General features: G+C 56.2%; 1 protein-coding gene across 1 annotated transcript in view; it reads right to left on the bottom strand.

The window, feature by feature from the left end:
* Window positions 1–6,071: 6,071 nt before the first annotated feature.
* Window positions 6,072–14,176, bottom strand: part of LOC115082195 (brain-specific angiogenesis inhibitor 1-associated protein 2-like) — a gene marked incomplete at its 3' end in the record, with an annotated part of 19,456 nt that continues 11,351 nt past the window's right edge. Inside the window, 4 exon segments of the mRNA XM_029586445.1 lie at window positions 6,072–6,204; window positions 6,299–6,514; window positions 6,620–6,772; window positions 13,896–14,085. Of these exon segments, the coding sequence (XP_029442305.1) occupies window positions 6,072–6,204; window positions 6,299–6,514; window positions 6,620–6,772; window positions 13,896–14,085 (692 nt within the window).

Raw genomic sequence — 14,176 nt, 5'->3', positions numbered from 1 at the left:
GCAGGTCTCCTTTGTACAGCACATAGGATCATAACCTGAGCAGAGGGCAGGTCTCCTTTGTACAGCACATAGGATCATAGCCTGAGCAGAGGGCAGGTCTCCTTTGTACAGCACATAGGATCATAGCCTGAGCAGAGGGCAGGTCTCCTTTGTACAGCACATAGGATCATAAGCCTGAGCAGAGGGCAGGTCTCCTTTGTACAGCACATAGGATCATAACCTGAGCAGAGGGCAGGTCTCCTTTGTACAGCACATAGGATCATAACCTGAGCAGAGGGCAGGTCTCCTTTGTACAGCACATAGGATCATAGCCTGAGCAGAGGGCAGGTCTCCTTTACACAGCACATAGGATCATAACCTGAGCAGAGGGCAGGTCTCCTTTGTACAGCACATAGGATCATAACCTGAGCAGAGGGCAGGTCTCCTTTGTACAGCACATAGGATCATAACCTGAGCAGAGGGCAGGTCGCCTTTTACAGCACATAGGATCATAACCTGAGCAGAGGGCAGGTCTCCTTTACACAGCACATAGGATCATAACCTGAGCAGAGGGCAGGTCTCCTTTACACAGCACATAGGATCATAGCCTGAGCAGAGGGCAGGTCTCCTTTGTACAGCACATAGGATCATAACCTGAGCAGAGGGCAGGTCTCCTTTGTACAGCACATAGGATCATAACCTGAGCAGAGGGCAGGTCTCCTTTGTACAGCACATAGGATCATAGCCTGAGCAGAGGGCAGGTCTCCTTTGTACAGCACATAGGATCATAGCCTGAGCAGAGGGCAGGTCTCCTTTGTACAGCACATAGGATCATAGCCTGAGCAGAGGGCAGGTCTCCTTTGTACAGCACATAGGATCATAGCCTGAGCAGAGGGCAGGTCTCCTTTGTACAGCACATAGGATCATAGCCTGAGCAGAGGGCAGGTCTCCTTTGTACAGCACATAGGATCATAACCTGAGCAGAGGGCAGGTCTCCTTTATACAGCACATAGGATCATAACCTGAGCAGAGGGCAGGTCTCCTTTGTACAGCACATAGGATCATAGCCTGAGCAGAGGGCAGGTCTCCTTTGTACAGCACATAGGATCATAGCCTGAGCAGAGGGCAGGTCTCCTTTGTACAGCACATAGGATCATAGCCTGAGCAGAGGGCAGGTCTCCTTTGTACAGCACATAGGATCATAGCCTGAGCAGAGGGCAGGTCTCCTTTGTACAGCACATAGGATCATAACCTGAGCAGAGGGCAGGTCTCCTTTGTACAGCACATAGGATCATAGCCTGAGCAGAGGGCAGGTCTCCTTTGTACAGCACATAGGATCATAGCCTGAGCAGAGGGCAGGTCTCCTTTGTACAGCACATAGGATCATAGCCTGAGCAGAGGGCAGGTCTCCTTTGTACAGCACATAGGATCATAACCTGAGCAGAGGGCAGGTCTCCTTTGTACAGCACATAGGATCATAACCTGAGCAGAGGGCAGGTCTCCTTTGTACAGCACATAGGATCATAGCCTGAGCAGAGGGCAGGTCTCCTTTGTACAGCACATAGGATCATAGCCTGAGCAGAGGGCAGGTCTCCTTTGTACAGCACATAGGATCATAGCCTGAGCAGAGGGCAGGTCTCCTTTGTACAGCACATAGGATCATAACCTGAGCAGAGGGCAGGTCTCCTTTGTACAGCACATAGGATCATAAGCCTGAGCAGAGGGCAGGTCTCCTTTGTACAGCACATAGGATCATAGCCTGAGCAGAGGGCAGGTCTCCTTTGTACAGCACATAGGATCATAGCCTGAGCAGAGGGCAGGTCTCCTTTGTACAGCACATAGGATCATAACCTGAGCAGAGGGCAGGTCTCCTTTGTACAGCACATAGGATCATAACCTGAGCAGAGGGCAGGTCTCCTTTGTACAGCACATAGGATCATAGCCTGAGCAGAGGGCAGGTCTCCTTTACACAGCACATAGGATCATAGCCTGAGCAGAGGGCAGGTCTCCTTTGTACAGCACATAGGATCATAGCCTGAGCAGAGGGCAGGTCTCCTTTGTACAGCACATAGGATCATAACCTGAGCAGAGGGCAGGTCTCCTTTGTACAGCACATAGGATCATAGCCTGAGCAGAGGGCAGGTCTCCTTTGTACAGCACATAGGATCATAGCCTGAGCAGAGGGCAGGTCTCCTTTGTACAGCACATAGGATCATAGCCTGAGCAGAGGGCAGGTCTCCTTTGTACAGCACATAGGATCATAGCCTGAGCAGAGGGCAGGTCTCCTTTATACAGCACATAGGATCATAACCTGAGCAGAGGGCAGGTCTCCTTTGTACAGCACATAGGATCATAACCTGAGCAGAGGGCAGGTCTCCTTTGTACAGCACATAGGATCATAGCCTGAGCAGAGGGCAGGTCTCCTTTGTACAGCACATAGGATCATAGCCTGAGCAGAGGGCAGGTCTCCTTTGTACAGCACATAGGATCATAACCTGAGCAGAGGGCAGGTCTCCTTTGTACAGCACATAGGATCATAACCTGAGCAGAGGGCAGGTCTCCTTTGTACAGCACATAGGATCATAGCCTGAGCAGAGGGCAGGTCTCCTTTGTACAGCACATAGGATCATAGCCTGAGCAGAGGGCAGGTCTCCTTTGTACAGCACATAGGATCATAGCCTGAGCAGAGGGCAGGTCTCCTTTGTACAGCACATAGGATCATAACCTGAGCAGAGGGCAGGTCTCCTTTGTACAGCACATAGGATCATAGCCTGAGCAGAGGGCAGGTCTCCTTTGTACAGCACATAGGATCATAACCTGAGCAGAGGGCAGGTCTCCTTTACACAGCACATAGGATCATAGCCTGAGCAGAGGGCAGGTCTCCTTTGTACAGCACATAGGATCATAACCTGAGCAGAGGGCAGGTCTCCTTTGTACAGCACATAGGATCATAACCTGAGCAGAGGGCAGGTCTCCTTTGTACAGCACATAGGATCATAACCTGAGCAGAGGGCAGGTCTCCTTTATACAGCACATAGGATCATAACCTGAGCAGAGGGCAGGTCTCCTTTGTACAGCACATAGGATCATAGCCTGAGCAGAGGGCAGGTCTCCTTTGTACAGCACATAGGATCATAACCTGAGCAGAGGGCAGGTCTCCTTTATACAGCACATAGGATCATAACCTGAGCAGAGGGCAGGTCTCCTTTGTACAGCACATAGGATCATAGCCTGAGCAGAGGGCAGGTCTCCTTTGTACAGCACATAGGATCATAACCTGAGCAGAGGGCAGGTCTCCTTTGTACAGCACATAGGATCATAACCTGAGCAGAGGGCAGGTCTCCTTTGTACAGCACATAGGATCATAGCCTGAGCAGAGGGCAGGTCTCCTTTGTACAGCACATAGGATCATAACCTGAGCAGAGGGCAGGTCTCCTTTACACAGCACATAGGATCATAGCCTGAGCAGAGGGCAGGTCTCCTTTGTACAGCACATAGGATCATAACCTGAGCAGAGGGCAGGTCTCCTTTGTACAGCACATAGGATCATAACCTGAGCAGAGGGCAGGTCTCCTTTGTACAGCACATAGGATCATAACCTGAGCAGAGGGCAGGTCTCCTTTGTACAGCACATAGGATCATAACCTGAGCAGAGGGCAGGTCTCCTTTACACAGCACATAGGATCATAACCTGAGCAGAGGGCAGGTCTCCTTTGTACAGCACATAGGATCATAGCCTGAGCAGAGGGCAGGTCTCCTTTATACAGCACATAGGATCATAACCTGAGCAGAGGGCAGGTCTCCTTTATACAGCACATAGGATCATAGCCTGAGCAGAGGGCAGGTCTCCTTTATACAGCACATAGGATCATAGCCTGAGCAGAGGGCAGGTCTCCTTTGTACAGCACATAGGATCATAACCTGAGCAGAGGGCAGGTCTCCTTTGTACAGCACATAGGATCATAGCCTGAGCAGAGGGCAGGTCTCCTTTATACAGCACATAGGATCATAACCTGAGCAGAGGGCAGGTCTCCTTTGTACAGCACATAGGATCATAACCTGAGCAGAGGGCAGGTCTCCTTTGTACAGCACATAGGATCATAACCTGAGCAGAGGGCAGGTCTCCTTTGTACAGCACATAGGATCATAACCTGAGCAGAGGGCAGGTCTCCTTTGTACAGCACATAGGATCATAGCCTGAGCAGAGGGCAGGTCTCCTTTGTACAGCACATAGGATCATAGCCTGAGCAGAGGGCAGGTCTCCTTTGTACAGCACATAGGATCATAGCCTGAGCAGAGGGCAGGTCTCCTTTGTACAGCACATAGGATCATAACCTGAGCAGAGGGCAGGTCTCCTTTGTACAGCACATAGGATCATAACCTGAGCAGAGGGCAGGTCTCCTTTGTACAGCACATAGGATCATAACCTGAGCAGAGGGCAGGTCTCCTTTGTACAGCACATAGGATCATAACCTGAGCAGAGGGCAGGTCTCCTTTGTACAGCACATAGGATCATAGCCTGAGCAGAGGGCAGGTCTCCTTTGTACAGCACATAGGATCATAACCTGAGCAGAGGGCAGGTCTCCTTTGTACAGCACATAGGATCATAACCTGAGCAGAGGGCAGGTCTCCTTTGTACAGCACATAGGATCATAACCTGAGCAGAGGGCAGGTCTCCTTTATACAGCACATAGGATCATAGCCTGAGCAGAGGGCAGGTCTCCTTTGTACAGCACATAGGATCATAACCTGAGCAGAGGGCAGGTCTCCTTTGTACAGCACATAGGATCATAACCTGAGCAGAGGGCAGGTCTCCTTTGTACAGCACATAGGATCATAGCCTGAGCAGAGGGCAGGTCTCCTTTGTACAGCACATAGGATCATAACCTGAGCAGAGGGCAGGTCTCCTTTGTACAGCACATAGGATCATAGCCTGAGCAGAGGGCAGGTCTCCTTTGTACAGCACATAGGATCATAACCTGAGCAGAGGGCAGGTCTCCTTTACACAGCACATAGGATCATAGCCTGAGCAGAGGGCAGGTCTCCTTTGTACAGCACATAGGATCATAGCCTGAGCAGAGGGCAGGTCTCCTTTGTACAGCACATAGGATCATAACCTGAGCAGAGGGCAGGTCTCCTTTGTACAGCACATAGGATCATAACCTGAGCAGAGGGCAGGTCTCCTTTACACAGCACATAGGATCATAACCTGAGCAGAGGGCAGGTCTCCTTTACACAGCACATAGGATCATAACCTGAGCAGAGGGCAGGTCTCCTTTACACAGCACATAGGATCATAACCTGAGCAGAGGGCAGGTCTCCTTTATACAGCACATAGGATCATAGCCTGAGCAGAGGGCAGGTCTCCTTTACACAGCACATAGGATCATAACCTGAGCAGAGGGCAGGTCTCCTTGTACACAGCACATAGGATCATAACCTGAGCAGAGGGCAGGTCTCCTTTACACAGCACATAGGATCATAACCTGAGCAGAGGGCAGGTCTCCTTTACACAGCACATAGGATCATAACCTGAGCAGAGGGCAGGTCTCCTTTATACAGCACATAGGATCATAGCCTGAGCAGAGGGCAGGTCTCCTTTACACAGCACATAGGATCATAACCTGAGCAGAGGGCAGGTCTCCTTTACACAGCACATAGGATCATAACCTGAGCAGAGGGCAGGTCTCCTTTACACAGCACATAGGATCATAACCTGAGCAGAGGGCAGGTCTCCTTTACACAGCACATAGGATCATAACCTGAGCAGAGGGCAGGTCTCCTTTGTACAGCACATAGGATCATAGCCCAGGCAGAAGGCAGGTCTCCTTTACACAGCACATAGGATCATAACCTGAGCAGAGGGCAGGTCTCCTTTGTACAGCACATAGGATCATAGCCCAGGCAGAAGGGCAGGTCTCCTTTCAGGCTGGAGATGGTAAGAGAGTGTCAGCTCGTCGGCTGAGCAGGGTACGGAGGCCGCACAGTCAGAGCAGACACCTTACCTAGAGTCGCCAGCCGCGTCTCGGAGGCGGGCTTGCGTGGGATGGGCAAAGTGCAGGAGTACACGTCGCTGGCTTTCGGAGCTGGGGGCGCCAGCTGCGGTGGGCTCTGGACAGCCAGGAGAGGAGGATCAGCGGCGGCGGGGGGCCCCATATCGCGGGAGCCCCGGGGCTGGTGGGAGTCCCCGTTGGAGAGGGGGATCAGCTCCTGCATGGACATCGTCTGGAAGGAGCCCAAGACCACATCAAAAAAAAAAAGTTACAGTAGCATAAACCCCCCACCTGGTCCCCCTCACCCTCGGCCCCGGAAGACTTACATGGTTGAGAGCGAGGCCCCCTCCTCCCAGGAGCGGGGCCAGCTCTGGCGGGACCTCCAGCGGTTTGGCGCTGGGCGTGGGAGCCGAGATGAGGGCTCCAGCTGAGCTGTTGTTCGCCGTCTGTTTCACCAGGGTGAGGACCCTCTCTGGGAGCTTTGTGGGCTGGGTGCAGGACTGCTCCCACGCTGGCAGCTTGGCACTCAGCAGCTCCTTCACCTGGGGAGAGGGGGAGAGACCCCGTCAGCCAAGCTTCCTGTAGGCCTCGGGGCAGAGGTCCGGGGGGGGGGGGGGGGGGGGCCCTCTCACTGGCACGGGCCTCACCTTGGCGTGGTAGCTGCTGAAGTGCTTGGAAATGGCGCACTGCCGGTCCACCAGGAAGGAGTAGCGACGGCGCTCCTCTGTCAGGGCGGCCTTGTACCCCTCCGCCACGAACTGGTCCAGCTCGCACTGCCTGGCGCTCATTGCCTCCACGTGCTGACGGGAAAAAAAAAAGAGGAACGGAGGGGAGGGGAGGGAGCAGACGGGTGTCAGAGCAGGGATGCAGGCCGCAGCCTGACCGGTTCCTCCAGCACGTCCCACACCGTCTCCCACTTTATACGGCCTGGTGACACCACACCACCACCAAAGGGAGCGAGTTCCTTCACTGGGCTTTTCATGTCTCCCGTTCTCTCTTTCCCACTCTCTTATCACCCTTCTGTTGTTCCTTCCCCTTTAGGTTTTCTCTCTACCTCCCTTCTCTCTGCCTCTTTTGTAATGTTGCGTATTAAGATAATACATCCAAGCACCAAGTCACCCCAGAGAAACCAAAATTACCACAGGGAAAGAATTATAAATACTTTACTGCTTAAACTTCTTACCCACTAAAACCTTTCTTATGCCTCAAATAGTTTCCTTTCAGATACTGCATTATAGGCACTGGAGGGAACAGTAAGGGAGATCAGACCTCCTGCAGTCCCAGCCTCTCCCAGCAGGAGGCGCTGTAGGGAATGGGGCAGGAGCGCTGGGTGTGGGAGGAGTCACAGCTCCTGCAGTCCCAGCCTCTCCCAGCAGGAGGTGCTGTAGGGAATGGTGCAGGAGCGCTGGGTGTGGGAGGGGGAGTCACAGCTCCTGCAGTCTCAGGCTCTCCCAGCAGGAGGCGCTGTAGGGAATGGTGCAGGAGCGCTGGGTGTGGGGGAGTCACAGCTCCTGCAGTCCCAGCCTCTCCCAGCAGGAGTGCTGGGTGTGGGGGAGTCACCGCTCCTGCAGTCCCAGGCTCTCCCAGCAGGAGGCGCTGTAGGGAATGGTGCAGGAGCGCTGGGTGTGGGGGAGTCACAGCTCCTGCAGTCCCAGCCTCTCCCAGCAGGAGTGCTGGGTGTGGGGGAGTCACCGCTCCTGCAGTCCCAGGCTCTCCCAGCAGGAGGCGCTGTAGGGAATGGTGCAGGCGCGCTGGGTGTGGGGGAGTCACAGCTCCTGCAGTCCCAGTCTCTCCCAGCAGGAGGCGCTGTAGGGAATGGTGCAGGAGCGCTGGGTGTGGGGGAGTCACAGCTCCTGCAGTCCCAGCCTCTCCCAGCAGGATGCGCTGTAGGGAATGGTGCAGGCGCGCTGGGTGTGGGGGAGTCACAGCTCCTGCAGTCCCAGTCTCTCCCAGCAGGAGGCGCTGTAGGGAATGGTGCAGGCACGCTGGGTGTGGGGGAGTCACAGCTCCTGCAGTCCCAGCCTCTCCCAGCAGGAGGCGCTGTAGGGAATGGTGCAGGCGCGCTGGGTGTGGGGGAGTCACAGCTCCTGCAGTCCCAGCCTCTCCCAGCAGGAGGCGCTGTAGGGAATGGTGTAGGCACGCTGGGTGTGGGGGAGTCACAGCTCCTGCAGTCCCAGCCTCTCCCAGCAGGAGGCGCTGTAGGGAATGGTGCAGGAGCGTCACAGCTCCTGCAGTCCCAGTCTCTGCAGTCCCAGTCTCTCCCAGCAGGAGGCGCTGTAGGGAATGGTGCAGGAGCGCTGGGTGTGGGGGAGTCACAGCTCCTGCAGTCTCAGGCTCTCCCAGCAGGAGGTGCTGTAGGGAATGGTGCAGGAGCACTGGGTGTGGGGGAGTCACAGCTCCTGCAGTCCCAGCCTCTCCCAGCAGGAGGCGCTGTAGGGAATGGTGCAGGCGCGCTGGGTGTGGGGGAGTCACAGCTCCTGCAGTCCCAGTCTCTCCCAGCAGGAGGCGCTGTAGGGAATGGTGTAGGCACGCTGGGTGTGGGGGAGTCACAGCTCCTGCAGTCCCAGCCTCTCCCAGCAGGAGGCGCTGTAGGGAATGGTGCAGGAGCGCTGGGTGTGGGGGAGTCACAGCTCCTGCAGTCCCAGTCTCTGCAGTCCCAGTCTCTCCCAGCAGGAGGCGCTGTAGGGAATGGTGCAGGCGCGCTGGGTGTGGGGGAGTCACAGCTCCTGCAGTCCCAGCCTCTCCCAGCAGGAGGCGCTGTAGGGAATGGTGCAGGAACCCTGGGTGTGGGGAGTCACAGCTCCTGCAGTCCCAGCCTCTCCCAGCAGGAGGTGCTGTAGGGAATGGTGCAGGAGCGCTGGGTGTGGGAGAGTCACAGCTCCTGCAGTCCCAGTTTCTCTCAGCAGGAGGCGCTGTAGAGAATGGTGCAGGGGCGCTGGGTGTGGAGGGGGAGTCACAGCTCCTGCAGTCCCAGCCTCTCCCAGCAGAGGTGCTGTAGGGAATGGTGCAGGAGCGCTGGGTGTGGGAGAGTCACAGCTCCTGCAGTCCCAGCCTCTCCCAGCAGAGGTGCTGTAGGGAATGGTGCAGGAGCGCTGGGTGTGGGAGAGTCACAGCTCCTGCAGTCCCAGTTTCTCTCAGCAGGAGGCGCTGTAGGGAATGGTGCAGGAGCGCTGGGTGTGGGGGAGTCACAGCTCCTGCAGTCCCAGGCTCTCCCAGCAGGAGATGCTGTAGGGAATGGTGCAGGGGCGCTGGGTGTGGAGGGGGAGTCACACCGCCTGCAGTCCCAGCCTCTCCCAGCAGAGGTGCTGTAGGGAATGGTGCAGGAGCGCTGGGTGTGGAGGGGGAGTCACAGCTCCTGCAGTCCCAGCCTCTCCCAGCAGGAGGCGCTGTAGGGAATGGTGCAGGAGCGCTGGGTGTGGGGGAGTCACAGCTCCTGCAGTCCCAGCCTCTCCCAGCAGGAGATGCTGTAGGGAATGGTGCAGGAGCGCTGGGTGTGGAGGGGGAGTCACAGCTCCTGCAGTCCCAGTCTCTCCCAGCAGGAGGCGCTGTAGGGAATGGTGCAGGAGCGCTGGGTGTGGAGGGGGAGTCACAGCTCCTGCAGTCCCAGCCTCTCCCAGCAGGAGGCGCTGTAGGGAATGGTGCAGGAGCGCTGGGTGTGGGGGAGTCACAGCTCCTGCAGTCCCAGCCTCTCCCAGCAGGAGGCGCTGTAGAGAATGGTGCAGGAGCGCTGGGTGTGGAGGGGAGTCACAGCTCCTGCAGTCCCAGCCTCTCCCAGCAGGAGGTGCTGTAGGGAATGGTGCAGGAGCGCTGGGTGTGGGGGAGTCACAGCTCCTGCAGTCCCAGCCTCTCCCAGCAGGAGGTGCTGTAGGGAATGGTGCAGGAGCACTGGGTGTGAGGGGTCACAGCTCCTGCAGTCCCAGCCTCTCCCAGCAGGAGGTGCTGTAGGGAATGGTGCAGGAGCGCTGGGTGTGCGGGGAGTCACAGCTCCTGCAGTCCCAGCCTCTCCCAGCAGGAGGTGCTGTAGGGAATGGTGCAGGAGTGCTGGGTGTGGAGGGGGAGTCACAGCTCCTGCAGTCCCAGCCTCTCCCAGCAGGAGGCGCTGTAGGGAATGGTGCAGGAGTGCTGGGTGTGGAGGGGAGTCACCGCTCCTGCAGTCCCAGCCTCTCCCAGCAGGAGGCGCTGTAGGGAATGGTGCAGGAGCGCTGGGTGTGGAGGGGGAGTCACAGCTCCTGCAGTCCCAGCCTCTCCCTTCAGAAGGCACTACAGGGAATTTACTAAAAGGAATCATATTTAACTAAAATCTTTTTTTTTTCATTATGTTATCAGCATGAAGCGCTTCTTGGTTTCTTTTTATCGCCGAGGTCTCTGCCTCTGTTTCCTGGCAGGAAGCAAGGTCAAGCTACTTCTTCCTGTGGGAACGGATCCCAGTTAGCTGAGGGAGGATTTCATTGTTCTCGAGGCCTGAATGGCAGGACAGGAATTTCTCTCTCCGTGTCAGGAAGAAGTTTCTGAGTATAAGGTGGAGGAGGTGAAGGCCAGGACAGGGGGCCAGAGAGCTTCTATCCTGTGTTTGGACGTGTGAGCCCCGCTGAAATGTTCTCATGAGTCCAACGTCTTTAGGGAAACAAAGTATGATGTTAGATAGCATTCCTCTGCTATTTCTAATCCCTCTATCAGAAGGCTAGTTGTAAGCATCAGAGAGTCAGGGACAGAGCCGGGGATTGGAGCTAAGGCACAGGGAGATAAAGTGACTCCTCCAGGGTCACACACAGAGAGTCAGTGACAGAGCCGGGGATTACAGCTGAGGCACAGGGAGATAAAGTGACTCCCCCAGGGTCCCACACACAGAGTCAGTGACAGAGCCGGGGATTAGAGCTGAGGCACAGGGAGATAAAGTGACTCCCCCAGGGTCACACACAGAGAGTCAGTGACAGAGCCGGGGATTAGAGCTGAGGCAGAGGGAGATAAAGTGACTCCCCCAGGGTCACACACAGAGAGTCAGTGACAGAGCCGGGGATTACAGCTGAGGCACAGGGAGATAAAGTGACTCCCCCAGGGTCACACACAGAGAGTCAGTGACAGAGCCGGGGATTAGAGCTGAGGCACAGGGAGATAAAGTGACTCCCCCAGGGTCACACACAGAGAGTCAGTGACAGAGCCGGGGATTACAGCTGAGGCACAGGGAGATAAAGTGACTCCCCCAGGGTCACACACAGAGAGTCAGTGACAGAGCTGGGGATTAGGGCTGAGGCACAGGGAGATAAAGTGACTCCCCCCAGGGTCCCACACATAGTGAGTGACAGAGCTGGGGATTAGAGCTGAGGCACAGGGATATAAAGCGACTGCTCCCAGATAGTGCAGCTCAGGAGAAAGGGAATTCAATGCCTTACCTCCCCCTCCCCCACCATGCTTTTTGAGAGCGACACCCCAGAGCGCTGCGTGCCCCCTACAGGACGAGGCTCCCCTTCGCTGGAGGTGGTCCAAGACGCCTGGATGGAATCTGATGGAGCCCTTGAGGGGCAGCTGGGAGAGTGAGTGCCTGGTGGGTAGGGAGGGGTAGGATGGACCTCTCGACCTTGACAGTTCCTCCTCCCCTCCCTGCCACATCCTCTTGGCTTGCTGGGTTTCCGGGCCCTACCTCTCCACGCCAGGATCCTGTCCCCAACGCTAGCTGCGGAATATCGCTGGCTTTCTTCACGTCAGTCCAGCTAACTTTAGGAGATGTTATCCGGCTACCTCCGCTCCTCCCTGAAGCGCCCTCGTCCCTCCCCCAAGAACGTCCCCGACTTAGCCACCTACATTCTAGCCGGACAGCTAGTTATCTGGCTAACCGTTTGCCGGATAAGTCGCTGCATACGCCGTTCTTGCCACTTAGATGGATAACTTTTAAGTTAACCGTTTAAAAGGCTTTTGAATATGGACCTCGCCGTTTCTTTCTCTATAACCTCGCCAAAATCCGTCCCTTCCTTTCAGAACGCTTATCCACTCTCATCTCCTGCCGCTTAGACTATTGCACCCTGCTCCTCACAGGTCTCCCGGCGCACGCTCTCTCCCCTGAAGTCGGTGCTAAATTCAGCTGCAGGACTGATCTTTCGCCAGAGTCGCCAGGATCCCATAACCCCTCTTCTGAAGTCACTGCACCGGCTCCCTATCCGCTCCTCCTGCTCACCTACAAATGCCTTCACTCTGCAGCCCCTCACTGCCTCTCCTCTCTTATCCCTCTCTACCCCCTCCTCATGCACTCTGCAGCCCCTCACTGCCGCTCCTCTCTTATCCCTCTCTACCCCCTCCTCATGCACTCTGCAGCCCCTCACTGCCTCTCCTCTCCTATCTCTCTCTACCCCCTCCTCATGCACTCTGCAGCCCTCACTGCCTCTCCTCTCTTATCCCTCTCTACCCCCTCACTACCTCTCCTCTCTTATCTCTCTCTACCCCTCCTCATGCACTCTGCAGCCCCTCACTACCTCTCCTCTCTTATCCCTCTTCTACCCCCTCACTGCCTCTCCTCTCTTATCTCTCTCTACCCCCTCCTCATGCACTCTGCAGCCCCTCACTACCTCTCCTCTCTTATCCCTCTCTACCCCCTCCTCATGCACTCTGCAGCCCCTCACTGCCTCTCCTCTCTTATCTCTCTCTACCCCCTCCTCATGCACTCTGCAGCCCCTCACTGCCACTCCTCTCTTATCCCTCTCTTATCCTCATGCACTCTGCAGCCCCTCACTGCCTCTCCTCTCTTATCCCTCTCTACCCCCTCCTCATGCACTCTGCAGCCCCTCACTACCTCTCCTCTCTTATCTCTCTCTACCCCCTCCTCATGCACTCTGCAGCCCCTCACTGCCTCTCCTCTCTTATCCCTCTCTACCCCCTCACTACCTCTCCTCTCTTATCTCTCTCTACCCCCTCCTCATGCTCTCTGCAGCCCCTCACTGCCTCTCCTCTCTTATCCCTCTCTACCCCCTCCTCATGCACTCTGCAGCCCCTCACTGCCTCTCCTCTCTTATCCCTCTCTACCCCCTCCTCATGCACTTTGCAGCCCCTCACTACCTCTCCTCTCTTATCCCTCTCTACCCCCCTCCTCATGCTCTCTGCAGCCCCTCACTGCCTCTCCTCTCTTATCCCTCTCTACCCCCTCCTCATGCACTTTGCAGCCCCTCACTGCCTCTCCTCTCTTATCCCTCTACACCCCTCCTCATGCACTCTGCAGCCCCTCACTACCTCTCCTCTCTTATCCCTCTCTACCCCCTCCTCATGCACTCTGCAGCCCCTCACTACCTCTCCTCTCTTATCCCTCTCTACCCCTCCTCATGCACTCTGCAGCCTCTCACTGCCTCTCCTCTCTTATCCCTCTCTACCCCCTCCTCATGCACTCTGCAGCCCCTCACTACCTCTCCTCTCTTATCTCTCTACCCCTCCTCATGCACTCTGCAGCCCCTAACTACCTCTCCTCTCTTATCCCTCTCTACCCCCTCCTCATGCACTCTGCAGCCCCTCACTGCCTCTCCTCTCTTATCCCTCTCTACCCCCTCCTCATGCACTCTGCAGCCCCTCACTACCTCTCCTCTCTTATCCCTCTCTTATCCTCATGCACTCTGCAGCCCCTCACTGCCTCTCCTCTCTTATCCCTCTCTACCCCCTCCTCATGCACTCTGCAGCCCCTCATTACCTCTCCTCTCTTATCTCTCTCTACCCCTCCTCATGCACTCTGCAGCCCCTCACTGCCTCTCCTCTCTTATCCCTCTCTACCCCCTCCTCATGCTCTCTGCAGCCCCTCACTGCCTCTCCTCTCTTATCTCTCTCTACCCCTCCTCATGCACTCTGCAGCCCCTCACTGCCTCTCCTCTCTTATCCCTCTCTACCCCCTCCTCATGCACTCTGCATGGACAAGAGGGGGGGGGGGTGCCATGTCGCCTCCACCGTTCCCACCTGCACCTCCTTGTCGCCATACTTCTGGGGGTTCTTGCTGCTCTGGACCTTTTTCCGCAGCTTCCGCAGCTCGGCCTGACACTTGTCGACGGACTCGTGCCTCGAGCGGTGCTCCGTCTGGTACTTCTTCAGGGTCGCCTTTGGCGGTCGGGGTGGTGGGGGGAGAAAGGAGGGAGGACAATGATCAAAGCTAAGCAAAACCCAGCCCTGGAGCATCCTGAAGCAGAGGGATGGCAGGCACGTCCCCGGCTTCCCCCAGCCCCAACACACCAGATCAGGGG

The sequence above is a fragment of the Rhinatrema bivittatum genome, unplaced genomic scaffold, assembly GCF_901001135.1.
Source record: "Rhinatrema bivittatum unplaced genomic scaffold, aRhiBiv1.1, whole genome shotgun sequence".
Lineage (NCBI taxonomy): Eukaryota > Metazoa > Chordata > Amphibia > Gymnophiona > Rhinatrematidae > Rhinatrema > Rhinatrema bivittatum.
The sequence above is the reverse complement of the archived record's forward strand: the minus strand, read 5'-3'. Positions and strand labels throughout refer to the sequence as shown.